The following is a 24,795-nucleotide window of genomic DNA, read 5'->3' as shown; positions in this document are numbered from 1 at the left end:
TTTGTTCATAAACCCGGGGCTGGAGGGGTTCCTTCTGGTGCCCCCCCCAGCTGTGTTTGCACCCCCCCCGCCCCCGCAGAGGCCCCAGGCTGGAGAGTCAGCACGTTTTAATTCATGTCTGCCCACACTGCTCCCTTTCACACACATGAGGTCCTCGTGGGTGGGAGATGAGCTGGGCGTGGGGCATCTGACCCCCGTGGAAGCGACTGACAGCAGGCCTGTCGGCCCTCGGGACACTTCCTTCTGGCCACTCCACTCCAGGCTCTGTCCCCGGGACTCTGTCCTCCCCTGGGAGAGGCATGCTGCCCTTCGGCCGCCTCCACAGAGGTCAGCCGGGTCTCCCGGCCACACGACCAGGTGTTGGTGTGTCCAGTGGGGCCCCTGTGGTCAGACTGCACGTACTGGGAGGACATCGTCCCCTGTGTCCAGGTGTTTGTGCCCTCAGCAATGTGGGTGCAGGTCCCCAGCAGGAAGCCCCCTCCCCTGGCCCAGGTGGCCACTGTGTCCTGCCCTCGCTCCAGCCCTCAGGGGGGGCCGTACAAGTCCGCCAGCCGTGCGAAGCGGGGGCCCCAGTCCCGGAGGCAGGTGTAGTCTTGGTCCTCGTCGCCCAGGCTGGACAGGATGGAGCTCAATGTCCCAGCCACGGAGCCGCCCCCCTCGTAGTCATAGATGAGAGCCGTGTCGTAGGGTGGGACGCTGGGGTCACTGTCTGCAGCCTCCAAACCCTGTGGGGAGGCCCAGGAGCTCAGGACCGTGCCCTTGCGGGGGGCACTGCAGCACAGGGCGAGGTCAGCCTCCGAGTGGCGGAAGGGGAGGCCCCGAACGGACAGGAGCTGAGGGGTGACCTCACGAGGATGGCTTGGAGGAGAGAGAGTTCCCCGGGGCAGCCCTCCTTCCTTGGGGTTAGAGCCCCTCGGCCCCTCCCCCCGGCTTTGTCCTGCCCCAGGGCGGGTCCTGTTTTCCAAGCTTTCACAAATAGTTCTGTGGCCACCACCTGTCCTGCCACCTGTCTGTGCACACCTCGCCCCCACAGTACTGCACACCCTCCTAACCAGGACCTGCACGGGGCCTGCTCCTCGCTGGGCACCTGGGGGGCTTTTTCTGAGCCAGAGGGCTATGTGTGCATGCCACTGGGCTCGCTAGTGAGAGGTCACATGTGCTCCTTGACATCACCCAATTGGATTTCCCGCATTCCAGGCATCTGCCGTGTTGGCTGCAGGAATCACTGACGCGTCCAGAGGGACTAGTGTGGACGCCCAGGTTCGGCTGATGGCTGCACCCCCACCCACAGGGGACACTAAGTCTCTCCTCGGCCAGCACCCCATGGAAAGTGCTCCGAGCAGACTCCAAGCAACTCCAGCTCAGCCAGGCCCTGCGTGACCCCAGGCGGGGGGTTGCCAGCCTCCTCTTTCCTCAGATTCCTGCCTGTGGCCCGCGCCTGCCCCACTCAGGAACTGGGTCCTCAGGAGCTTCCCAGAAGCTCCGCCAGGGTCCCCAGCGGTAAGGCCACTCCCCGCCGACAGCTCACCTACAGGGATGGGCGCACGTGCAGGGGTACACGGGCTACATGGGGTACACACAGGTACAAGTGTGTGCATATGTATGTGGGTGTGCATGCATGCACGGGTGTGTGGCCCTGATCCCCAGGCACCTACATCATTGATGAAGTCGGCAATGTCGGCAGGGCTGGTGGGCAGCAAACGGGGCGGCGGGGGCCGTGCTTGACCAAAGGGGGCATCGCGGCGCAGCAGTGGGCGTCCCAGAGGGGTGCCCAAGGCCCCTGTCGGGTGGCGCAGCTGGCTGATGTCGTAGGCGTCCTGTGGATGGAGTGTGTAGAATTCAGCCGTGGGTGATCGCCATGGGGTTTCCATACCAGGCACCTTCTGGGATGGCCTGATGGGGCCCTCTGCTCGCGTGGGGCCTAGGGTGTGGGAGGAGGCCTGTGGCCTGGCTCCTGGGGACCCTCCCACTGCTCTGCACTTCCACATTCCTGCGCCCCCTCCCCAGGCCCCCCTCCTCCTCCCTCCCTTCATGGGGTCCACCCCTCCCCTTGCCCTCCGCCCTCACCTGGTCCTCCTCCCCGCCCCCCTGCTCATCATAGTTGAGGATGTTGTCCCGGAGGTCGTCTTGCAGCCCCGGCAGAAGCCCCTTGTCCCACGACCGCTGCCGGGACCGTGCGACGAGGGCCACGGGCAGCGCAAGCACTGGGCGGGCAGACAGAGCAAGGTCGGTGTACGGAGGGGGTGGGGACTGTGGTGTTGGAGGGCAGGGGTCCTGGGGCAGGGGCACTCACACAGCAGCAGGATGACGCTGGCCAGCAGAATGACCAGGGCACCCAGGCTGAGGCCGGCACCCCCTGACCGCAGCGCACTGGCCCCGGGCAGGCAGGTGCCGTCTTGGCCGCAGCGGCACACGGTCACGTTCAGGAGCTGCTCACGCTGCTGGGGCGGCTGCCCTGAGTCCCGGAGCAGCAGGCTGAGGCGGTGCAGCCCCTCCTGGACCTGGTGTCTCAGCCGCAGGCGCACGTGGCTCACTGCGGAGGGCGCCCACGGTCAGCAGGGGCCCCACAGCCCATCCCACCTCCCATGTCCCCTCCATGCCCTGTGCTGCGGGTGGAGCAGCCTGATGGGTGGGGTTCCCGAGATGCTGGGCCTCAGTTTCCCCATCCATGCCCTGGGCATGATAATGAATCCCTGCCCCACCTGAGGATGCACTGCGGTGGGTAGCAATGGGACCACAGTGTTGACTGCATCCCCAAGTCCCAGGCTCTGGCCTCCTGGGGGGCCCTGGGGGAGCTCACCGTTAACCTGGCTGACACTCCAGTTCCGGGCCAGCTCTGGAACCCTGGGACTCAGCTGGAAGTGGAAGGGGGCCCCATGTGGGGGCAGGTCTTCATCCACAGCACCCAAGACAAGGCCGGCGCCCTGGTCTGGCTCACTGCACAGGCTGCCAGACGGTGAGGACAGCTCAGGGGCGTGGTCGTTGACCTCCAGGATCTCAATAGACAGGGTCCCAGTGGCTGTGCAGGGCGGGGAGGCTGCAGGCAAGAGAGGCCTGGTGGGTTCCTACTCCTCTGGAGCCCACCCACCCAAGTCTGCTCAGTGGAGGCTGCACTCCCAGCCCGCAGGCAGCCGCAGGGAGGCCCAGCCTGCATCGGGAGCCCTGGAGCCCAGCCACGGCTCAGTGCTCACCATTGTCGTGGACCAGGATGATGGCCCTGTACCAGCCATCCTTGAGGAAGGGCGACGCTGGGCTGAGCACACGCTGGGTCTGGACCTGGCCCGTGGCTCCGTCCACCTGCAGCCAGTCCTCAGGGTCGTAGTCCTTGGAGTAGCTGTCGGCCCAGGAGAGGAAGAGGGGACAGGGTGACCCTGAGCCTAAGCAGGACCCCAGACGTGTGGTCACACATAGACACACACACATAGACATGCACACACAAGCACATACATACACACATCCCCCACATACATGTACATACACCACACACAATGCACCCCCACACACATCCCCTCCACGCAGACGCACACCCGTACTACACCACACACACCCACACACACTTGCCCTGGGCTGGTGTGTTTTCTGTCCCATTGACAGATCAAGAACCTGAGGCTTAGGGAGGGCCGGGGAGTTGCCCAGGGCCCTGGGCCACTGAGTGACACAGCCAGGATCCAAGCCATGCACACAGTGGAGACGCGGCCAGCGCTGGGGGTGAAACCCAAGATCCTGATGGCCAGACCCACAGGAGCAACAGCTCCCCTGAACCGATGACTCAGACACTCAGGACAGCTGGAACAGCCTGTGGCCATGTCATTGTGTGTCAGCTGGAGCCCCACCCTGCCCTAAGGGACAAAGTTGCATCAGCACACACGCATGCGTGCATGGGGCTCGAGACTCCTTGGGCCCCCCATGACGCACACAGACAGATGAGACCTCCACCCTCTGACCTGAGCCTCAGGGTGCAAGGGCTGGGGCACCCTCAGCTGTGCCCTGGCCCTGCTGGGCGATGGTGGAAGGGGCCCCATCCCAGGGTCCGCAGGGCCCACCTGAGTCTCTGCAGCTGCTGGGTGTCCGGGTCTTGGGCAGCAAAGGTGGCCACGGGGGTTCCTGCGGCCGCCCCCTCAGCCAGGCTGGTCCGCAGAGGGTTCTCCTGGAACACAGGCGCCTCGTTGACATCCCGCACCTGCACGTGGACCCTGGCCTGGCCCCGCTCAGCTCTGGGGGCGGTCGCCTGCAGGGGGGCCTCGTTCTGTACCGCCACTTTGAGGTCATACTGCTCACAACTCTCATAGTCCAGGGGCTGTGGGGGGAAGCAGAGCAGGCGGTCCACTCAGGATCCGGGCCCAGCTCCCATCGGGGCCCCGGAGGCGGCCATGGGGCAGGGAGAGCCCTTCCACGGTGGCACTGCCGCCCCTGGGTCTGTCCTGAGAGCCCGCACTTTCCTTCTTCTTTTTAGCCTTGGAAAAGTAAAAACTGTGCAGGATAAAAAAGCACCAAGAATAATGCAAAAATGATAAAATAAGTGCTTGTCACTCAAGGTGAATTTGTAGTGTGGTCACTTTTGTGTCCCGTGGTGGGCGGTCCTCCCAGGGACTCATGCACACATTGATCTGGGTGTCGCCAAGAAAGTATGGCAGGTGTGGTTACATGAGCCACTACAGCCAGCGGGCTTCAAATGAAGAAGATCGTCCTGGATGATCTGGGTGGGCTGCACCCACAGCTGAGAGTCTTTAAGAGCAAGACGGCGATTTCCCGAGGAAGTGGGAGTTCTGCTCCAGACAGCAGCGTCCGAGTCCCAGCTTCTGCCCTGCAGCCCGCGGCCCGCAGCCCTGCCCGGCCAGCCCCACAGCAGTGTGAGCCATGTCTTGCAATACAGCTCTCCATATCTCAATATCTAAATCATCTGTGTGTGTGTGCACGGCTGTGTGTGTACACGCATCTCCTGGTTCTGTTTCTCTGGTTTCACACCTGGCTGGCACAGGTACAGGCCGCATTTGTACACACAGGTTACATTCGAAAGTGGGAGAATGCTGTAAACGACATGCATGCTCTCTCTGGGCCCGCAGCCCCCATGCTCCCCAGCCTCTCAGCTCCACCCCCTCCCTCTGCTCCTCCCCGAGGACAGGCACAGGGCCCCAGGGGGTGAGGGGCACCCTCCTCAGCCGTGCACCCCGCTCACCTTCACCACAGACAGCACGCCCTCGTTGGTCCTGGGGTCCGTGCGGATAGCGAACTGCCCATCGGGGTCACCCTCCAGGATGGTGAACCTGGCCGCCCAGTTCGGGGAGCCTGGCAGGTCCCTGTCCTCCACCTGGAGCCGGCCCACGTCCACTCCGCTGATGGCCTCTGTGGCCTCCATGAAGAACTGTGGGAGCCCCGCCCCAGTGGCCCGCCAGAGTTGTTGGGGTGGGGAGATGGGGTGGGTGAGGCCCTGGGTCCATGGGGACACCGAGGCCCGACCGTCCCCACCTCCCCACAGGGATGCCCTCCTTGCTCCTGCTGGCTAACTCTGCTGCCCACCCACTGTGGTGCTCCAGGCCTGTCTGCCTCGTAAGTCGCTACCCTGCAGGAACCCCGGGAGCCCCTCTTCAAGGCTCAGCTGCAAGCCAACCCTCCCACCGACCGTGCTGCCTTTTCCTGTTCCATCCCACACAGCGAGGCTGGGAGGATTCCCCCACTGCCCCAGGCCACAGAGGGGTCCCCCTGCCCCAGGGCCACAGAGGCGTTCCCCTGCCTGCTCCCCGACAGCTCCTTCTGACTGTTCATGTGTTTGTGAGCACCCGCCTCTGCTGACCCCTAACGTGTGTTTCTGCACCACTCAGGCAGGACGCCCAGACTCCCCCCTCCACAATGCCCCTTGTCCCCACCAGGAGCCTGAGGGGGAAGGGCAGCTCGAGCAGGGCCGGTGGGGGTGCGGGCAGTGGTGGCACCTCATCCCTGGTAAACGCGGGGGCGTTGTCATTGACGTCCTCCAGGGTTATGATGGCCAAGGCGGTGGCAGTGAGACCGTCTCCGGACATGTCCGCCACCTGCAGGGTCAGATTGTGCACGGCGACCACCTGGGGGCAGGGTGGCAGGGGTCAGGCGACTCAGGCTCAGGGCCAGGGCTGCTCGGCCATTCAGGCCTGTGGGCTGGACAAGGAGCAGGCCACCCGCGGCTCTGGCCTCACAGGAGAGCCCCGTGGGCAGCAGAGGCCGTGGGGCTCCAAGCCCTGCCCTGCTCCCAAGCTCTGGGGCAACACGTGCAGCCTGGCCTCTCGGGTCCGCCGGCACTGCTGTCAACCCCAGACTCTGCTGCGGGGGTCCCGACGGAGGAAGAACGTGCAAAGGACGGACGGGGCAGCTGTTACTCCAGAGCATGAGCAGTCGCTGTGGGCCCGAGAGGTGCGGGCAAAGACGGGCCAACACGACCCTGGCTGCCCAGGCCTGGCCTCCCTGGCGGAGCAGTGGCGGCCTCACCTCGCGGTCCAGGCCCACTTGCACCGTGCGGATCTCCCCCGTGTGCTCGTGGATGCTGAAGAGCTGGGGGCCGCCTTGCTCCAGGATGGAGTACCGCAGAGCCGCGTTGTCTGTTTCTGGGTCGTCGGCATCTGTGGCCTCAGCCTTGGTAACGTAGGTGCCTGGGAAAGATGCGGATGTGTGGGGCAACACCCACGGGGGTCAACCCTACCCGCAAAGCGCGGCTCACGGTGCTCCTGTGGCCACCACGCACCGTCCAGGTCCAGCCTCCACAGCCTGTGCAAACTCGACCGCCCAAGGCTTTGGCCTTGTGCTGTTTGGGGAGGAAGGGACTCGCAGAAACCTGAGTCACCAAGAGCTGACACCCATGTCTCCTGCCAGACACCAAGACAGCCGGCAGGGGCTGGGCACTGGGTCAGACCTGGTGGGCCAGCTGGAGACCCTGGAGCTGGCACTGGCCCTAAGCCCCGGCCCTGGGGAGACAGAGGGTGTGCCGGCACGCTGAGTGGGCACCATCCTCAGCCCCACCCGCAGAGAGAAGCAGCCACGGCCAGACCTGTATTCTGGGGCAAACAAGGGGAGAGGCCCAGGTCGGGGCCCTGGCGCCACTCTGGACCCCAGACTAAAGCCAGAAGGAAGGCTCTTGGCAGGCATCCTCTCACAGGGGCACAGGAGAGCTCTTCCCAACGGGCCTTCCGTGCAGCCTAGGACTGAGCAGATGAGTAAACACATCGGGGGGCCGGGAGCCAGGTTTCTCACCGTCCGAGAAGGGGCCAGAAGGGACCCCACCGATCTGGAGTGCAAGCGAGGGTGCCAGCGGGAACTCGTGACGTGTAATGAAGACAGACATTAACCAGAGACGTGCATGAGCACACACTGCACACCAAATAAGGCGGTGTGCACGCACACTCACACACATGTCTGTATGTACACAGGCACATCCCCAGCTCTGTCGCTAAAAGAGCCGAGACAGTAGCCAGTCTGATGAGTCCCCCGTTGGCCAAATGTGGGCAATCTGAGCATCAAAATAATGGTCATAAAAAATTATAACCCACTGAATGAAGTACAGCACCATGAGTCCACACTAATGTTAACAACAAGATACAGATGCGTGAGGAGAGGTGAAAGTTCTGCCATATACTGGAAGCCAAGTGATAACGGAGAAGGATGATGGGTTCAGAAAACCACCATCAGAATAATAACTGATTCAGGCAAGACCATCAGTGATGCTAAAACTGGTGGGTGGAAGTTTGAGGAGTAAAATGATATTTGCACAGTCTCATAGCATCTTCCACAAGACACCTGCTAATTACAAAGGGAAAAAATAAAAAAAATCCCCGTGGAGAAGCCTGGCAGACAACCCCCCTCAACCAGGTGGATCAATCAACATCTCCAGCAACAGGACATGTGTGCCTCCTGATGTGCCACGCCGAGGAGGACACGCATCACTTCCGTGGAATTCCCACCCAAAGTGCAGAAGCCGAATCCAATCACACAGTCCACATTCACAGATGATCTTCAGAATGACAGCTTAAACGCTTTACGTCAGCGTCACCACCGAGGAGGTGAAGGACTGGCACACTGAGAGCTATAGAACAGCGCTCGCTGAAAGAAACTAGAGAGACTTAAATAAACGGAAACACACCCACCTTCGTGGACTGGAATACTTAATGTTGCTGAGGTGCGAGTAGCACCCAGAGTGACCTACAGACTCAGCGCAGCCCCTGTCAGAATCCCAAGGAGACAGATATATTGTTTTGCATAAATAGAAAATCCATCCTAAAATTCATAGGGAACGTCAAGGGACCCCGAATAGCCAACCAATCTCGAAAAAGAACAAAGCTGGGTGACTCACATTGCCTGATTTCAAAACTTACTCCAAAGGTGCAGTAATCAAACAGTGTGGCACTGCCGTAAGGACAGACACACAGACCAGTGGAGCAGAGTGGACAGCCCAGGAAGAAAGCCTCCCAGATATGGTCAAATGATTCCTGACAAGGGGGCCAAGGCCACTCAGTGGGGAGAGAACAGTATTTTCAACAAATGCTGCTGGGAAAGCTGGATCTCCACGTGCGAAAGAGTGAAGTTGGACCCGTACCTCACACCATCTTCAAAAATTACCACCAAGTGGCTCCAAGACCTAAAACTATAAAACTCTCAGAAGAAAACATGAGGGCAAAGCTTCACAACACTGGATTTGGCTATATTTCCTGGATATGCACCAAAGGCACAGGCAACAAAAGAAAAATAGACCAACTGGACTTGATGAGCATTTTTAAATTGGTCATCAAAAGACACTGTCAATAGAATAAAATGACAACACACAGAGTGGGAGAAAATATTTGCAAATCACGTATCTGATAAGGGATTAATATCCAGGTTATACAGAGAACCCCTAAAACTCAACAGCAAAAAATCAAATAACCCAATTCAAAAATGGGCAAAGGACTTGAACAGACATTTCTCCAAAGAAGATATATAAACGACCAATAAGCACATGAAAAGATGCTGAACATTACCAATCATCAGGGAAATGCAAACTGAAACTACAAGATGCCACCTCACGCCCATTAGGATGGCCATCAAATAAACAGAAAACCACAAGTATGGTGAGGAAGTGGAGAAACTGGAACCTTGTGCTCTGTTAGCGGGAATGTAAAATGGTGCCGCTGCTGTGAAAACAGTATGGTGGTTCCTCAAAGAGGTAAAAATACAACTGCCAAGTGGATCCAGCAACTCTACTTCTAGGAATACAGACAAAAGAAACGAAAACAGGGTCTCAGATCGATACTTGTACATCCTTGTTCAGAGCAGAATCATTCACAAGAGCCAAAAAATGGAAGCAACCCAAGGGTCCATTGACGGATGAGTGGATAAACGGAAAGTGGTCCATCCATACACTGGAATATTTTTTTTTAAGATTGGCACCTGAGCTAACATCTGTTGCCAATCTTTTTCTTCTTCTTCTTTCTCTTCCCAAAGCCCCCCAGTACATAGTGACGTATCCCAGTTGTAGGTCCTTCTAGCTCAGCCATGTCTGACGCCGCCTCAGCAGGGCCGGACAAGCAGTACTAGGTCTGTGTCCAGGAACCGAACCCACGAAACACTGAAGCAGAGTGCACGAACCTAACCACTCAGCCATGGGGCCGGCCCCCATAGAATGGAGTATTATTCAGCCTTAAAAAAGAAAGAAATCCTGACACCTGCTGAACTGTGAGTGAACTCTGAGGGCATTATGCTGAGTGAAATAAGCTAGTCATGAAAAGACAAATACTGTTTGACTCCACTTCTCTGGGGCCCTAGAGAAGACAAATTCACAGAGACAGAAGGTAGGATGGTGGGAGCCAGAGGCTGGGGAGGGGTGGGGGAGGAGTGTTCAGTGGGTGAGAGTTTCAGTTCGGGAAGACCTAGGGAGAGGGAAGCTGGGGATGGCTCCCGCCTCACCTGGGACGGCGCCTTCCAGCACCCGGCCCGTGAACACCTCCTGCCGGAAGACGGGTCGGTTGTCGTTCTGATCCACAACCACAATCTCCAGGTCCGTGGGCTCCTCCAGGGCAGATCCTCCCAGGTCCAGAGCAAAGGCCCTTAGCTAGTCAAGCAGAGAGCAGGGACTGGCACTGTGGGCCCCAAATTTCAGTGGCTCCCATGAGGGGCATGCAAAAGGGACAGCAAATGCAGACTCTGTGTCCCTCTGAACACCAACTTGAAGGGTGCAAACCAGCCCAGGGCAGGGCGCACGGGGCAGATGAGACCTCCCCAGGAGGGGGCTGCTGCCTCAGCCGGCAGGGCGCCTCGGTCTCCCCCTCTGGCCTCCCCCCCAGGAGCTTGCAGCTGTGTCAAGTGTGACTGAAGCCGCGCTCTCACCAGCACTCCTTCTCTCTCCCTTTCTCTATATGGTTCTGGCACCTCTTGAAATTTACTTTAATTCGTCTGCACACATGAAAATTTAAATTCAGCTGCCTCCTATCCTTTTGGAGAGTGGGCATGATATAATGTCCAGGTGAAAACATGCTCTCTGCTAACTTTGTGTAAGGGAATCGCAGGCGGGGCGCAGATCACTCTGTCTGTAGGGAACTCAGAGGAGGGTCCGGGCTCCCCTCCTTGGCCTGTGACTGTCTCCCTCCCGCTGCCTCTCTCTCAGACCTCACCACCCCAAGGCCTCCAGGGGCGGGTCCTGTGGTCCAGCCATGAGAATCAAAGGGCAGCTGTCGCTGGCATTTGCCAACACTGTGGGATCCTTCACCACACCCCGTCCCCACCAGCGCAGCCGGGCTGGGGAGAACTGGCCGTGGCTGACGAGGGCTGCGCCCGCGTCCAGGGGCGCAGTCCTCCCGGCAGGACCGAGCCCCTCCTCCCCCCGCCTCGGTCTGCCCAAGCTCCTCTGCTCCGTGGGAACGCAACCCTGACCCGCTTCCTTGGGCTGCACGTCCCAAGTCCCTGACTCCGCCCCCCCATTAAGGACTTCTGCTCTAGCTGGAGCTGCAGTCTGGCTAAACGTCCCCAACCGCGCCGGGAGCCGGCGGGCGTGGCCGGGAGCCCGTGGGAGGGGCCTGGAGCCCGGTGGGCGGGGCCGGGAGCCCAGAGGGACTGGAGTTGGGCCGGCGGGGCCGGCAGCCCGTGGGCGGCGCCTGGAGCCGGTGAGCGGGACCGGGAGCTGGTGCGGGGAGGGCCCTGGCCTCCCCCAGCCCTCCGGGGCCCCACCCTGAAGCGGTCTGTCTTCTCCCGGTCCAGCATGGCGTTCAGGGACACCTTCCCCGTGAACTTGTCGATGGAGAAGACGCCCCGGGGCTCCTCGTCCACGCCCGGCCCCTGGATGCTGTAGATGACGCTGCCTAGCTGTTGCTTGTCCGACTTGATCTGCGGGAGCAGGAGACGGGCTGGGGAGGCGCCCAGGCCAGGGCTCCCTCCCTCTCCGCAGCCTCGGCCCCTCCCCCAACTGGGGTCAGGGGCGGCTCGGCCTGCAGGCCCCAAGGGCGTCCGGTCCTAAAGCAAACCCAGCCCCTGCTCTGCCGGGGCCTCCCCTCGGCCCTCGCCAGCCCCTGGGCCCCTCACCTGCACCAGTGGGTACGGGAGGCGCTTGTGGTTCTCAGACACACTGATGGGGGGGATGACCCAGGCTCTCCGCACACGGCCCAGCCCGGGCGCCCGGCGCCAGGGGTACAGGGTGCTGGGCTTCCTCAGTCCGGGGAGCTCCAAAGACAGGCCCAGGCTCTGCAACAAAGACACAGACAGCTGTCCCAGAGGGCGCACCCCGACAAGACCTGGAGCCAGGCAGCTTCCCGGCAACCGCTGGGAGTGAACCGCCCCTCCCTGGAGGGCCTGGAGGGGGAGAGCACCGTGCCCCCAGCAGCCCTGTGCCCCAAGCCTGGAGCCCCTAGAGGCTGGTGTAGGTCTCCTGCCTTGCCTGGGAGCCCCGGAGCCCAGGGACCAGGAGTTGTCGCAGGCTCTGGTGAACCTGCTGGCTGGGAACTGACGATGCTGTGCCCCCATCTAGCTCATCTCCCTGAGTGCCAGGCACTTCCCCCAGGTGGCCCAGGTGAGGCTCAGGCGCCGGGGCTTGGGGGCATCGGGTGCTCAGGGGGCAGAGAGTGGCTCTTGCTCCCCAGACCCTGGGGCGGGGAGAGGAGGCCGCATGGGAGGCCGAGTGATGAGTAAGCACAGCTGCTGGGAACAGCTGGGCTGGTGGGGCCCCTCCCCAGGGACCCTTGTGGGTGAAGCATGCCAGCAGGGGTGGGGCAGGCTGATCTGTGTGTGGGGGGTGTCTCTGGGCTGGGACAGTGAGGGGTGACACGTGGCCATCCCAGGACTCCTCTCAGCTTGAATTCTCGAGGGTTCCTGGAGATGGACCAGGCCTAGGCTTTTGTCCCAGGAGGCCTGGGGAGTGGGGAGGAAGCAGCCGCCTCAGGTGCCCCACTCAGCCCAGGGCAGGCCTCCCTGTGGGGTCCTGGCCCGGCTGTAGAAGGGCCTATGGGGAGTGTCTGCAGGGGCAGCCCCATGCCACTTGTCCAGGCTGCTTGTGGGATGAAGGCCCAGGCCCCAGACGTCCAGGATGTTAGGAGCGACTGAAAACACCGCGATCCCCAGTGCCCTCTGAATTTGCCATGCAGGCTGCCCAAGCCATGGGGGAGTGTGCAAGGCCCGCGGGGGTGAGATGGGACAGGGGACCCAGGGGCCACTGAGAGGGACATGGTCGGCACAAGGGCAGCGTGGAGGCATCTGGACTCTCCGCAGCACGCCCCACCCCCAGGAGTGGACCCCCACCCCCACCCCTGGCCTACGCTGTTTTTCTCCCAGAACTGTGGAACCAGGTGGGACTTTCACCCCAATATATTAGTTCCTGGAACGTGGGGACACTCACACGCTCCTCCCTCCCTCTCCGCACGCCCAGGGGACTGGGGTGTCCTGTGTGTGACGCCCCCCTGAAGTCGCAGTGTCCCCAGCCTGTGGGGCTACAGACAGAGAATGGGGAGCACATGATGGCCATGCTCCCCCACCTCTACCCTGGGCAGGTGCACGCAGACACACCCCAGACCCTGCCCCAGGCCAGGCCACCACTACTGGCTGAGCTCTGTGAGCAGCGAGCAAGAGGGAGGGCCCGGCCTGCTGAAGCTCTCCCCAACCACTGAGGGGGGAAACTGAGCCCAGAGAAGGGACCCAACCCGCGAGTCAAGGGCAGAGCTGGCAGCTCCCCTTGGCCTCCAGCCCTGCTTTAAATACACGGTTTCTGTACTGGCTCCTTGGTTGGGCATGGGCTGGCCTGAGTGTGGACTCAGGCACTGTGGCCGGCTGCGCAAGGAGATACTGGGGCCTCACGTTCCCCGCATCACGAGTGAGGCCAAGGCTGGCGCAGCTCTGGGGCACAGAGCCCGGCTGGACGTGGCCAAGGGCCATCAGGGCCCATGAAGTGGGGGGCTCCACCACCTGCTGGGACCCAGCTGGGTTTGGCGGCAGGAGAATGTGAGCCACACCCCCACCCCCTGCATTCGCAGCTGACCGCTGCCCTGCCCTCCTCCAAGCCCAGGCAGAGGGGACACCTCCACCCCGTCCCCTTCCAGCCACCAGCCCTCTGTGCTCCCAGATGGCCCTGGGAGTGGTCTGCCCCCACCCAGGGTCTCCAGGCCCCTGGCTCCCTCTGGAGGGGGCTCCTTTCCAGCCCAGGTGGATGGGGTGGCTCCCAGGGCCCCTCTGAGGGGGGCCCACGCTCCCTGCTGCCCCTCTCCTCCTCACCCTCCAGCTGCCCACCCCCAGCCGCCCGGTCCTGCTGACGTCCCCTAAGTTGTCTCTCCCTCTGGCCATGCAGTCTAGGGGGGCTGGCATGGGATGGGTGGGCTGGTGGCCTCAGGGGAGGGGCAGCAGTGACAGTGCATGGTGGGTGCTTGGCCGGGGTGGGGGGAGCCAGCCAGGAGTAGGAAGGAGATAACAGCTCAGCCAGGAGGCTGCTGTCCTGCCCGAGCCTCTGGCCCTCTCTCTCCTCCACTGCCTCCCCGTTCCGCCCAGGGTTCATTCTCTGTGCCCAGGGGAGGCACAGTGGGCCTCCAGGGCAGCCCACAGTGGGTCCCTAGGGCAGCGCACAGTGGGTCCTCACACACTTTGTTGACAGAACAGCAGTAAAACGACCAAACTAAAGCCAACGCCCCTGGTGGCCCCAGTTCTGGAGTCCTCCTCCCGCCACCTCCCCTGAAATGCCAGGGCGTGTTCCCCTGCAGGGCCTGGAGTCCCAGTGGTAGCAATGCTGTTTATAGAAAGGACCATGCGGCTGGCCAGGCCCCCATGCTCCCCGACAGATGGCAGCGCTGGCCTCCAAGCAGCCTGGGCCGCTGGGGTTTCTCGCCAAAAGCACTTGAGCACAAGCCACTGCCAGGTCAGCGTGGTGTTCCTGCCAAGTGCAGACCTGCTGGCCCTGGTCACAATGCCAGTGGGGACAGCTCTGTTCCTGAGCTGGGGTGGGGGTGGGGGGGAAGCACCAAGCTCAGCACCCTCCCTGGCCCTCCTCCTCTCCATCTCTCCCTCCAGCCCCTCTCTAGGCCCTCAGCTCTCACAGCCACTAGGAATGGGTGATAAACACCTCATTTCACAGCTCCCCAGAATGAGGCTCAGAGAGGCTGAGCATTTGCTCAAGGCCACACAGCTGGAGAGCAGCAGAGCTGAGAGCCACAGGGAAGCAGCGTCTGAACTTCCATCTCTCGGAGGAGCCCAGACACACAGCAGCGCCGCCCTGACTTCAGCTTGGGGGGGTGGGGTAGAGGGGGCAGGGCAAGGGGCGGGGGACAGTCCGACCATGCTCCTTGACCTCAGGCTCTGGGAGGGACACGCTCTGCCCTGTCTAGCTGCTGCCACACCTGGGCCGGACCCCATGCCCCCAGCCTGCAACAGAGCCTCTGGCTGCCCCCTCCCTGCCAGTGGCCTCGCTGACACTCAGGACACCCACCAGCCTGGCGCAGGGCCCGTGGGGTCGAGGCACAGCCTGGGCGTCCTGGGTCCCATCTGTACATGGCCCAAGTTCACGAGGTCAGCAGAAGCCACAGAGCCTTGGCAGGGGCCCCTCGCCCAGATCAGAGGCTGTGGTGGGTGGGGTGGCCGGGCTGGGCCACAGCCAACTTCCGGTCTGGGGGACCTTCTCAGTTGGTCTTTTGTCTCCCACCACACCCTTCCCAGAGGACGTGGCCGCCTGGGGATTGCAGGACATCTGGTGCCCAGACAAAGCCACATGGGCAAAGCCAGTTCACACAGACCCTAGCACATGGACAGAGGAAAAAGGCATCCTTGAGTGGGCATGTGTTCACAGACGCCATCTGCCCCCTCTGTCCCACACTGGGCCGGAACCAGCGCGTGCCACGGACCCGGCGCCCTCAAGTGTACACCCCCACACTCCTTCTTGGCCCTGTCTGGAAGACCTAGAGACACCAGGGCCACTGCCCCCTCACAGGGCTCCGCCCCAGCCCTGGCACTCAGCTGCAAGGCTGCCCAGTAGCAGAGGTGCCCACCGCGGGCGGAGCGCTGGCTGAGAGCCAGGAGGAGTGGCAAGCGCATTGCACGCAGTGGTGCAGAGGGGGACATGGTGCGCCCCCTGTGCCCCCCAGGCGTGGGCAGGAGAGCGCCATCCAGCTGCAGGCTGCCGCCACCAGGCCCTGAGCCTGCGAGCAGCTGGCCTCCTACTGCCACGATGCTTCTCTGGCCTCAGGGAAGTTCCCATCCCGCTAGCCGGGCCATCAGCCTCCGCCGCTCAGACCTCACAGGGCGGAGGTCCCGCCACTGTGCAGGTGCTGAGGGGCAGGGGTGCTTCAGGGCAGGCTGGGGGTCCAAAGCTTGACGATCTGGAGCATCTCTGGGATGAGGAGGGGGGTTGGTAAAGACAGGGATTCTGTGGGGGCTGGCCCCATGGCCGAGTGGTTAAGTTTGCGCTCTGCTGTGGTGGCCCAGGGTTTTGCTGGTTCGGATCCTGGGCGCGGACGTGGCACCACTTGTCAGGCCACGCTGAGGTCGCATCCCACATGCCACAACTAGAAGGACCCACAACTAGAATATATACAACTATGTACTGGGGGGATTTGGGGAGAAAAAGCAGAAAGAAAAAAAAGAAGATTGGCAACAGTTGTTAGCCCAGGTGCCAATCTTTTTTTTTTTAAAAAAAGCCAGGGATTTCATGAGTCTACCCCAGACCCTCTGAATTAAAACAGCCAGGTGGTCCCAGGCGATGTCTTATGACGAACCCCCAGGTGATTCTTGGGAGCCCCGGGAAATGGGCAGGCATGGGGCTGAAAACTGAGACGTCACGGTCAAACAGCCCTGACTGGGCTTCTGCTCCACAGGAAGTCCCTCCACGACCCTGGGCTCTGCGTGTGGGGGACACCAGGGCAGCAGCATGGTTTCTGTTCAGGAGCAATGGACGGAAAGTGCCCTGCCCCTGGGGGTGCCTGCCAGCGGCGCCCCCCGACCCCCGTCCCCTCAACCCCTGCAGGTACCCGTCCTGTCTGAGAGCCTGGGGGCGGCTGCAGAGCTCTCTGCTTCTCTCCACCAGCTGTGGTGGGTTCAAAACAAGGAATTACAAGGCACGACCCATCTCCCTGGGAAAAAAGCTGGGCACGTGGCTGGAGGCCCCTCCACCTGGAGATGCTGGTGACCAAGAGGCCAGGTGGAAAGTGAGGAGATCCTGCTTCCTGTCCTGGCACTGCCGGCCTCTGGTGGCCCCCTGGTGAGTGGCGGGCAAGGGGCCTGGGCTTGGGCTGGACATGTGCTGACTGGGGCCCAGCTCACCCACCGGAGCCCGGTCCACGGTGTGTGTCTTGGTTGAATAAAGGGGAAGCAAGGGTTCTCCATTAGCGTACCCGCCCAGTGGCGTCGGGCAAACCTTAAAGCCCCTTGCGGATGCAGCAACGGGCTCTGGGAGGTGGTTCCAGGGCTGATCCTACGCTCTGTGTAGGGACATCCCTGCAAGGTTGCTTTCGGTCCTCGGTGTCTCAGACATTAGGAACCAGGCGCAGGGCCTGTAGCCTGGTGGGTGGGGTTTCCTTGGGCACAGGAGAGGCCCCTGGTCTGGACTCCCCGCAAGCTTCCCAGGTCTGAGCCCCTTCCCCTCAGGCTGGAATCCGGCCGCCCTGTTCCTGGACGGCCTGGCAGGCATCAGGCACGCCAGGAATGGACCCAGCTGTCAGCCTGGCCCCGAGCGAGCGGCTCCTCCACACCCTCCAGCTGCTTCAGGCTTCAGGGGCGGGATGGGGGTGATGGTGGAGGGCGGTGGAGGGGGCAGCTGTTTCCTCCACCCGCCCCTCTTGCTGAGACACGCTCTGCCACACTCAGTCCACCCCAGGCTGTCCTGCCCACCTTGGAGGGGACGGTGGTCCAGGCTTCCCTGTTCTGCCTCGGGCGCTGTCACACTAAGGTGGGCTAGTAACCCCACCCGTCCTGGAGGAGATGGTGTGTGTCTGTGGAGAGTGCACTGCCCCGGGGGTCTTCACACTTTGCAAAGCTCCTAGGAGTGCGGCTGAGCCCTGCTTCCTCCCAGGGACCGTGTGGCTCACTGGAGCCCTCACAGGCTTGGGGCCCCTCCCAGCAGGGTGCAGCTCAGCCCTGAGGCATCCCTGGCCCCCCACCCCTCCGCCACCCCAGAGGGGGTGGGGTCTCAGGGACAGGCCCAGCTGCTGGGGACGCCGTGGGCACAGGGTGAGAGGACAGACGGACCAGGTCTGAAGGCACACACTCTGAGCCCCCTGGCTGACCTAGGGAACACAGGCAGGCGAGAGGAGTGTGGATCTGTGCAGAATCCTGCCTCTGGGCCCCAACTTGGGGCCGACTCCAGACAGCCCTGCTGGACCCCGGCCGCTCTGCCTTGGGGGCTCACGGAGGTGGAGGAAGGAGTGTCCAGGAAGCGGCCACAGGACCCAGGCATCTGGACAGCAGAGGACGAAAGTCTGAAAGCTGAGCTGACTGGGGGCTGGGCAGAGTCCTGACAGAGACATATTCCCGTGGACCCAGGAGAAGCTCCCCTCACACGGGAGCTAATCTGAGCCACACCAAGCGCAGGAACTTGAGGAGCCAGGTCCCACGGGCTGGCCTCCCCAGCCCCCCACCCCCCACTCCCCGCCCCGGCCCAGAATCCCCACAGCCTCCAGCTGTCTAGGGGATGGCCATCCTGCAGTGACCCTGGAGGCAGGGAGAGCAATCTGAGAGGATCTACTCCACTCCCGTGCAGCAGGGTCCTCCTGGGGCCTGGGGAAAGGTAGACACCCCCAGACTCCAGGAACGTGCCCACCCAATGCACTGGGTGGGGGTGCTGAGGGAGAAATGCTGTTCTCAGGGCAAGGAGGGGGTACACCGGAGGCACAGAGCCTCTGGAATGGATCCCAGTGTGGGGGCATCCCAGCCCTGCGGGGGGCCTCTAGCAGAGGGCTGGAGGGGCGCAGGCCGTGGGCAGCCAGGCTGTGCTGGGCCGAGGGCGACCATGGCCGTGCCGGGCCAGCTGGACATGGGCCGCTGAGGCCCAAGCTGTGGGGCGCTGTCTCCGAGGGGGGAAGTGGGCGGACCCAAAGCCAGGGGTGGAGGTGGCTGGAGCCCTGGGGCTGGGTGCCCCTAGGGGCTAGCTGCTGGAGATCTGGCTGGCGGGCACCTGGTCAGCTGCCAGGGGCTGAAACCTGAGCTGCCCAGCCAGAGCTGGGAGGGCTGTGGGAATTACGGGGACTCAGGAAGCCCCTGTGGTGGGTGCTAGAAAGCCCCACTCCCCTCGCAGCGTCCAGCGCTGCCTGGCTGGCCTGGAACTGTAACAGCGATCACTGATTTGGGGCCCTGCTAAGCCCTTAGGCTCAGTACCCATCCAGTCTGAGGCCTGAGGCCTGAGGCCGTCCGTACGCACAATGTCTTGATACTAGACAGCCCCAGCCCTGGCCTGTGACCCTGGCTCAGCCCAGTCCCCTGAAGGCAAGAGCCCACTGAGAATCCACTCCTGGGCCCAGCCGGGCGCCTGCCCAGCAGCCCAGAGCACGAGGAGACGTGGCCTTGCCCAGGGGGTGCCCCCGCTGGGGAGCGGGGCAGCCAAAGGCCTGTGATTCCTTTCACGCATCCTGCTCCCACTGTGACACGGGGCCAGGGGGCTGGGGACCCGCAGGGAGTGTGGAGGGCGGCGGGCTGCCTCTGCTGGGACCTGGCTTCGCTGGGCACAGGGCACTCCCAAGGAAGGGTGTGCTCCTGGAGGGCAAAGCCTGCAGCTGCCCCTGCTGGCCGGGCACATGGAGGGGCTCAGACTCCACCCTAGACTGGCCAGGGTCATTTGCCAACTCGCCTGGGGTGTCTCTACTCCTGGCTCCCGGGGTCGGGGGCGGGGTGTGAGTGCTCCTGCCGCTCCCCCTCTGTTCCTGCCCCGCCAAAGACTGACTGACTACTCCCAGACCTCGGCAGGCTGAGGGGGCACCTCCGGAAGGAGGGGTCGGCCTGCCAGGTTGTCTCCCAGCGGTCGCACTGCTTGGCTCCCTGTCGGGTCCAGGCCAAGAGGGTTACACTCGTCTCTGGACACCCGCCCCCCGGGGCGCAGAGAGCCCTGGACAGTGCTGCCCACCTGACCCTCCCGGGCCCCTCAGCTCACGGGCCCCCCTAAGGCGGCGGGGACCAGTGGTTCCGGGCAGGCTGGGGCGCCCCCCTCTCCCAGCCGTCCCGGACAGGGACCCCGTGCGGCGCTGATGTTACCTGGGCCAGCAGCCCGAGGGCGAGCAGGAGCGCGGCGTCCATGGGCCGGCGACGGGCGAGTGTCCGGCCCCGGTGGAGCGGCGCCTCCTGCTCGGACAGGACCCGGGATGAGTGACAGCGCAAGTGTGCGGCCAGGCGGGGACCGGTGAGCTACAGCAAGTGTGCGGGGGCGGGGCCGGGGCGGGGCCTGTGGGCTGAGTGACAGCACGTGTGCGGGGGCGGGTGGGGGCCTGGGGCCTGAGTGACAGCACGTGTGTGGGGGCGGGGGAGGGTCAGGGCCTAGAGATGAGTGATAGCGCAAGTGCGCTGGCAGGCGGGGACGAGTGAGTGACAGCAAGTGTGCGGGGACGGGGCCGGGGCGGGGCCTGACTGACAGCACGTGTGCGGGGGCGGGGCCAAGGGCTGAGTGACGGTACGGAGTGGGGGCGGGGCCTGGGGGCTGAGTGACAGCACGTGTGCGGGGGCGGGGCCGGGGCTGAGTGACTGCACGTGTACGCCAAGGAGGGGACAGGCCAGTGATAGCACGTGGGAGACCGAGGGCAGCTGGGCTGGCGTTGCCAGGCAGCTGTCCTGGGTCGCAGGCTCCCAGGATCAGCCGGTGGAGCAGAAGGAAGCCCGTCAGAAAAGGCAAGATGGGTCCGGCTGGTCTAGGGACCACAGCGGACTCATTCATTCATTCATTCATTCATCCATCCATCCATTCTTCATTTGGCTGGTCCCTGAGCTCACCCGGCGCCTCTGCCTCTGGGCGTTTGCACTGGCTGCTCCCTCTACCCCGAATGCTGGGCCCGCTGTCCCGAGGTTTGTCCTTGTCTGAGAGGACCTCCTCGGCCCCCTCGGACATTGCCCCTCACCCAGCACTGACCCCTCGCAGTTAAGACCACATTTCCGTGTTTGTTCCCCATCTCCCACTGGGTAGAGCTCCCCGGCTGAATGGTTCCCTGCTGTCGCCAGGGCTAGCACGGAGGAAGGCCTGGGTCAGCTGTCCTCACCCCAGCCAGAAGCCCTTCCTTTCTCTGGTCCCCTGGTGGCCTGAGCTGTTGGGTTAGCATGGTACCGCTCTCCTCCTGGAGACCCTGCACTCCCAGTGTGTGTGTGCATGTGTGTGTCCCTCAGCACCCTCCCACGCCCAGTGTGCAGTAAGGGGGTAGAGAGGGAAGGAGAGGAGGCAGGACCATGTGGAGCCAGAGGTGCTTTGTTCTGAGCAGGAGGTGTCGGCAGTAGGGCTGCTGACCAGCCCCGCTGGGTCTGTGGAGCCCGGGCCCTCTGCTCTCCTCTCCAGATTGCACGCGGCCGGCCGAGCAGGTGCGGCACCATCTGTGCCCTTGGCCTGCCTGGAAGGAGGCCGGGCTGCCTGCAGGAGGCTCGGCAGCAACTGCATCCCTGGCACTCACTGCCCCAAGGTGGGGGGCGAAGAGCCCCTTCCATTCCAGGCTCTGAGGCCCTGGGGCTGAGGAGCAATCCTTGGGGGTCATTGTCCTGCCTCTGAAGTTAGGGGCCCCAAACACAAGTGGGGAGGCCCTCTGAATGCTTCAGGCTTCTGCCTCCTGGTGCTAGTGTAGGGGTGAGTGCCCACCCTCCCCGCCCCAGAAAGTGGCCCCAGGGTTAAACTTAGGCACCCCAACCCGGGCTGGGGGGGTGGCCTCTGAGCCCCTCTCCTCCCGCTGCTTTTCCATCCTTCCTCCGACTTGCTCTTGGCCACCTGCCTCCCACCCAACAACCTCCCGGAGGTGTGGGGGGGTCTCCAAGGGGGAGGGTAAGCTGGGTCTGGTCATGGGTGAGCCCCAAGTACAGGGAGGGGAGGGGACCCCAGGCTGGTGCAGATGCCCCTGGTGAGCAGTCCCCTCCATGGGGCTCCCACTCTGGTCCTGGGACAGGGCAGCCCAGGAGGCAGGAGGCAGGGATGCAGGAGCCTGGGGTCCAGTCCCAGCTCTGGGCTCTGGGCTCTGGGCAGATCCTACTCTCAGCCAGCCTCAGTTTCCTCTTGTGTCCAGGGGAGGGAAGTTGGGTTCCATGAGCCTGGAGGTCCTGTCTGGTACAGGTCCAGCCCAGGCCACACAGGACCGGTTGACTTTCCTTTCTAATGAAGGACTTGGGGTACTCGACCCTTGCGCCACCCTCTCCCTTCCCCAACTCCGAAGCCTCCCTCTGAGGTTCCAGGCCATCAGCCCTCCATTCTCCCACCGACCCTCCCTCGGGTCCCCGTTGTGGGGAAGGCTGCAGACAGCACGGGGCTGTGTGGAGGAAAAGGGACGAGAGTGGGGCACACGAGCGGGCAGGGCGCAAGGTGCTGCATCACCCACTCTGCCCTGCAGGGAGCCCTGCCCCCTCCTCATCTGCGACCCTCGATCTGCGACCTGCCATCCATGAGGCTGAGCCTTAGGAGGCATTAGGGGCTCACGCGGAGCCGAGCTGGGGTCGAGAAGCCCTGGTGAAGGTCAGGGCCACTCCCATCCCCTGCTCCCCTGGGTGACCCCTCTTAGGGGTGCCTCTTCTGTCTCGGGCACCGTGACACAGTTTGGGCAGGACTGACCCACCGCTCACCAGGGCCTGAGTCCGCCCAGCGCTGACACAGACGGGGTGCAGTGGGTACATGCCCACTCGTCTAAGGGGGTGCATCTGTGGACCAGCAGAAGGACAGGGGCTGGGGGTGTGCAGAACCTGGAGAGGCCCAGAGGGCAACCGGCTGGTCCCCTGGCAGTGGGGGGTGTGGTCCAGGGTGGCCAGGGACCAACCCTGGGGGCTCATCCTCCATGTTTAGGGGTTTCAGCTTTCTCATGATAAAAGGGGGGCACTGACAGGGCTCAGCAGAGGTGACACTATTATAACTTTAAATAATACTATAATTATGCAGTGAAACAAGAATGATTATTGTGTATGAAAGTATGCAGGTCTATATAAAATTGCACACAAATACACCCCCCCCACCACCAAAACCCAGGGCCAGGCATTTAGTCCCCCCACTCCTGTGAGGTAGGGGCCTCTCTGCATGTGCACAAGACACTGCAGCTCAGCAGGTGCTGGACAGGTGGCCAAAAATGTCCATGCCCCGAACCCAGAAGCTGTGAAAATGTTACCTTCCATGGCAGAGGGACCCTGAAGAGGGAGATGATCCTGGATTGTCTGGGCAGGTCTCATCTATTCACAGAAGCCCTTACAAGCAGAGTGATCAGCGAGGGGCAGAGAGAAAGCAGAGCCGCACGACTGCCCGACCATGTTCTGAGGCCCAGGGGTCACAGGGAGGGGCCTCTGGGAGATAGGGATGGGCCTTGCCGACAGCCAGTGGAAATGGAGACCTCAGTCCTACAACCATGAGGATCTGGATTCTGCTGAGGGCCTGAAGGAGTCTGAAGCAGAGTCTCCCCCGAGCTCCAGGTGAGAGCTGCCCAGCCAACACTGTGCCTTCAGCCCCGGGTGACCAGGAACAGAAGCCGTGGCTGAGCCCACTCAGACGCCTGACCTGAAGAAACAGGGAGATAATGAACGTGTGCCGTTTCAGCCACTGAGTTTGCAGGACCTTGTTCTGGCGTGTTGAGTACTTGGCAATACCAGCTGTGTTCACTGAGTGTCCGCTTTGCTCTGAGCACCGCGACAACCGCATGTCCACACTCCCCAGCCTGGGGCACGCAGATCCATTTTGCGAGCGAGGGTCAGTTAGGGTCACATGGCAATGGGACAGTTGGTGTGAATGCAGCTCTTTGGGCTGTGCCCCTGCCCACCGGGCTTCAGGCTGCTGTGTGGGCGATGGGGGCTTGGCCTGAGGCTGCAAGCCGAGGGGAGGGGGAGAATGCTGGGCATTCAGGAGCTGCAGAGCAGGAAGGCGGTGACCCAGAGGCTGGCCTGGGTGAAGGACAGGTTCCCTGTGAACATGAGGTGCCCGTGGGCAGGTGGAGGTGCCCAGTGGGCAGTTGTGTGTAACCACAGTAAACCGTGCTCCTGGAGGCCCAGGCACTTTCTCACCACACGTGGCCAGTCCCTCTGGGGCCCCATTTTAGAGGCAAGGACCTGGAGGCTCGAGGAGGCCAAGGTCACACAGCCAATACAGGCAGGCCTGGCCAGGAGCCCAGGCCAACCCACTGCAGGGCCCTTGCCCTTTCCATGTTTGAGGCTGGTCTGGAGGTCGGGAGGGAGGCTGGGGGGAGACAGACACTCCCTCCCTCTCCCCATCCCTTTTCCTTCCTCCTTCCCCCTTCTTCCCTTCCCCTCCATTCTCCCTCCCACATCCCCCCCCCCCCACCCCCGGGCCAAGCCCTTCTAGGCTCTGGGGCTTCCGCTGAGGAAAGTCCACATGGGGCTGTGCTCCTGGAGGAGTTGAAGCACCCACCCTGGTGTGGTGAAGAGCATCAGGGGTCCCCAGTGGACCCGGGCATACGCTGGGCAGACGGGTGCAGAGTGTCTGGGGGATGAAGGGGTAGAAGGGTCCTGAACCCCTGCCTGGTCCCTGCAGCCTGGACAGGGGAGCGGGGTCCTGTCCCTTAAATGAGTCCCAGGGTCAGAGGGGACGGTGGGGGTGGGGAGGCCAGGACGGGGCTCCTGGGCCAGCACCCAGCCTGGGGAGGGCAGGGGAGTCTCTGGCCGGGCCAGACGGCGCCCACCTTCTGGTGGCCCCAGGTGGAGGCCTCCCAGGACCGCACAGGTCCAGGGGCACCTGCCAGGTCGGGGAGGGCATTGTCTTTCTTAGAAGCCCAGTGACACTCCTAACACACGGAGAACAGTCATTCTCAGACTGTTTTTTTAAAGTCTGGGGTGCTCAAAAGATATGGACAGACAGACAGAGAGACAGCAGCTGGAAGAGAAGCTGAGCGTGCAGGTGGCCGCAGCACCTGGCAGCAAGGAGCCTGGAGCTGCAGGTGCCACGCCGTCTCGGTCCTGGTCCCACAGGGGCTGGGCTGAGGGTCTGGGGTACAGCTCTGTCCCAGCCTCCCTCTGGGCTGCCCGCCCTGGCACGGGGATGGAGAATCAGCAGGCCCTGGGTAGGGGGGTTCAACCAGGGGCTACGGCGGGTCCAAGCAGCTCTGGCCATGCCCGCCAGTCCCAGCAGAGGGCAGTGTGGCTCCAGGGAGGCCGGCAGGTGACAGGAGGAGGCGGCGGCCTGGCTCCCACTTACTGGCCCCATGGTCGTCCCTGGCTCTCAGCTCAGGGGCCAGCTAGGCCAGGCGGTGGGCC

At 62.8% G+C, this 24,795-nt stretch overlaps 1 protein-coding gene across 1 annotated transcript; it reads right to left on the bottom strand.

Annotated features, from left to right (window-relative positions):
* Window positions 1–90: 90 nt before the first annotated feature.
* On the bottom strand, window positions 91–19,792 carry CDH15 (cadherin 15). The gene is made up of 14 exons (XM_070613997.1): window positions 19,630–19,792; window positions 11,509–11,667; window positions 11,158–11,313; window positions 9,901–10,045; window positions 6,457–6,617; window positions 5,928–6,056; window positions 5,177–5,362; window positions 4,044–4,297; window positions 3,192–3,334; window positions 2,801–3,037; window positions 2,294–2,533; window positions 2,068–2,204; window positions 1,656–1,817; window positions 91–725 (listed from the first exon to the last, which is right to left on the bottom strand). Exons 1-14 carry the CDS (start codon window positions 19,669–19,671, stop codon window positions 525–527), a joined length of 2,352 nt encoding a protein of 783 aa, XP_070470098.1. The 5' UTR covers window positions 19,672–19,792; the 3' UTR covers window positions 91–524.
* Between the last annotated feature and the right edge of the window lie 5,003 nt (window positions 19,793–24,795).

The sequence above is a fragment of the Equus przewalskii genome, chromosome 3, assembly GCF_037783145.1.
Source record: "Equus przewalskii isolate Varuska chromosome 3, EquPr2, whole genome shotgun sequence".
NCBI classification, from domain to species: Eukaryota; Metazoa; Chordata; class Mammalia; order Perissodactyla; family Equidae; genus Equus; species Equus przewalskii.
Note: the sequence above shows the minus strand (reverse complement) of the source record. Positions and strands in the feature narration are given on the sequence as shown.

Excerpts from the sequence above, each read along its gene's own strand:
- CDH15 (XM_070613997.1), bottom strand. The coding sequence starts at position 19,671 with ATGGACGCCGCGCTCCTGCTCGCCCTCGGGCTGCTGGCCCAG. Across the intron at positions 5,363-5,927 it reads CCGCGTTTACCAGGGATGAG|TTCTTCATGGAGGCCACAGA; the intron begins GTGCCACCACTG and ends GGGCTCCCACAG. Across the intron at positions 726-1,655 it reads TTGCCGACTTCATCAATGAT|GGTTTGGAGGCTGCAGACAG; the intron begins GTAGGTGCCTGG and ends GCCTCCCCACAG.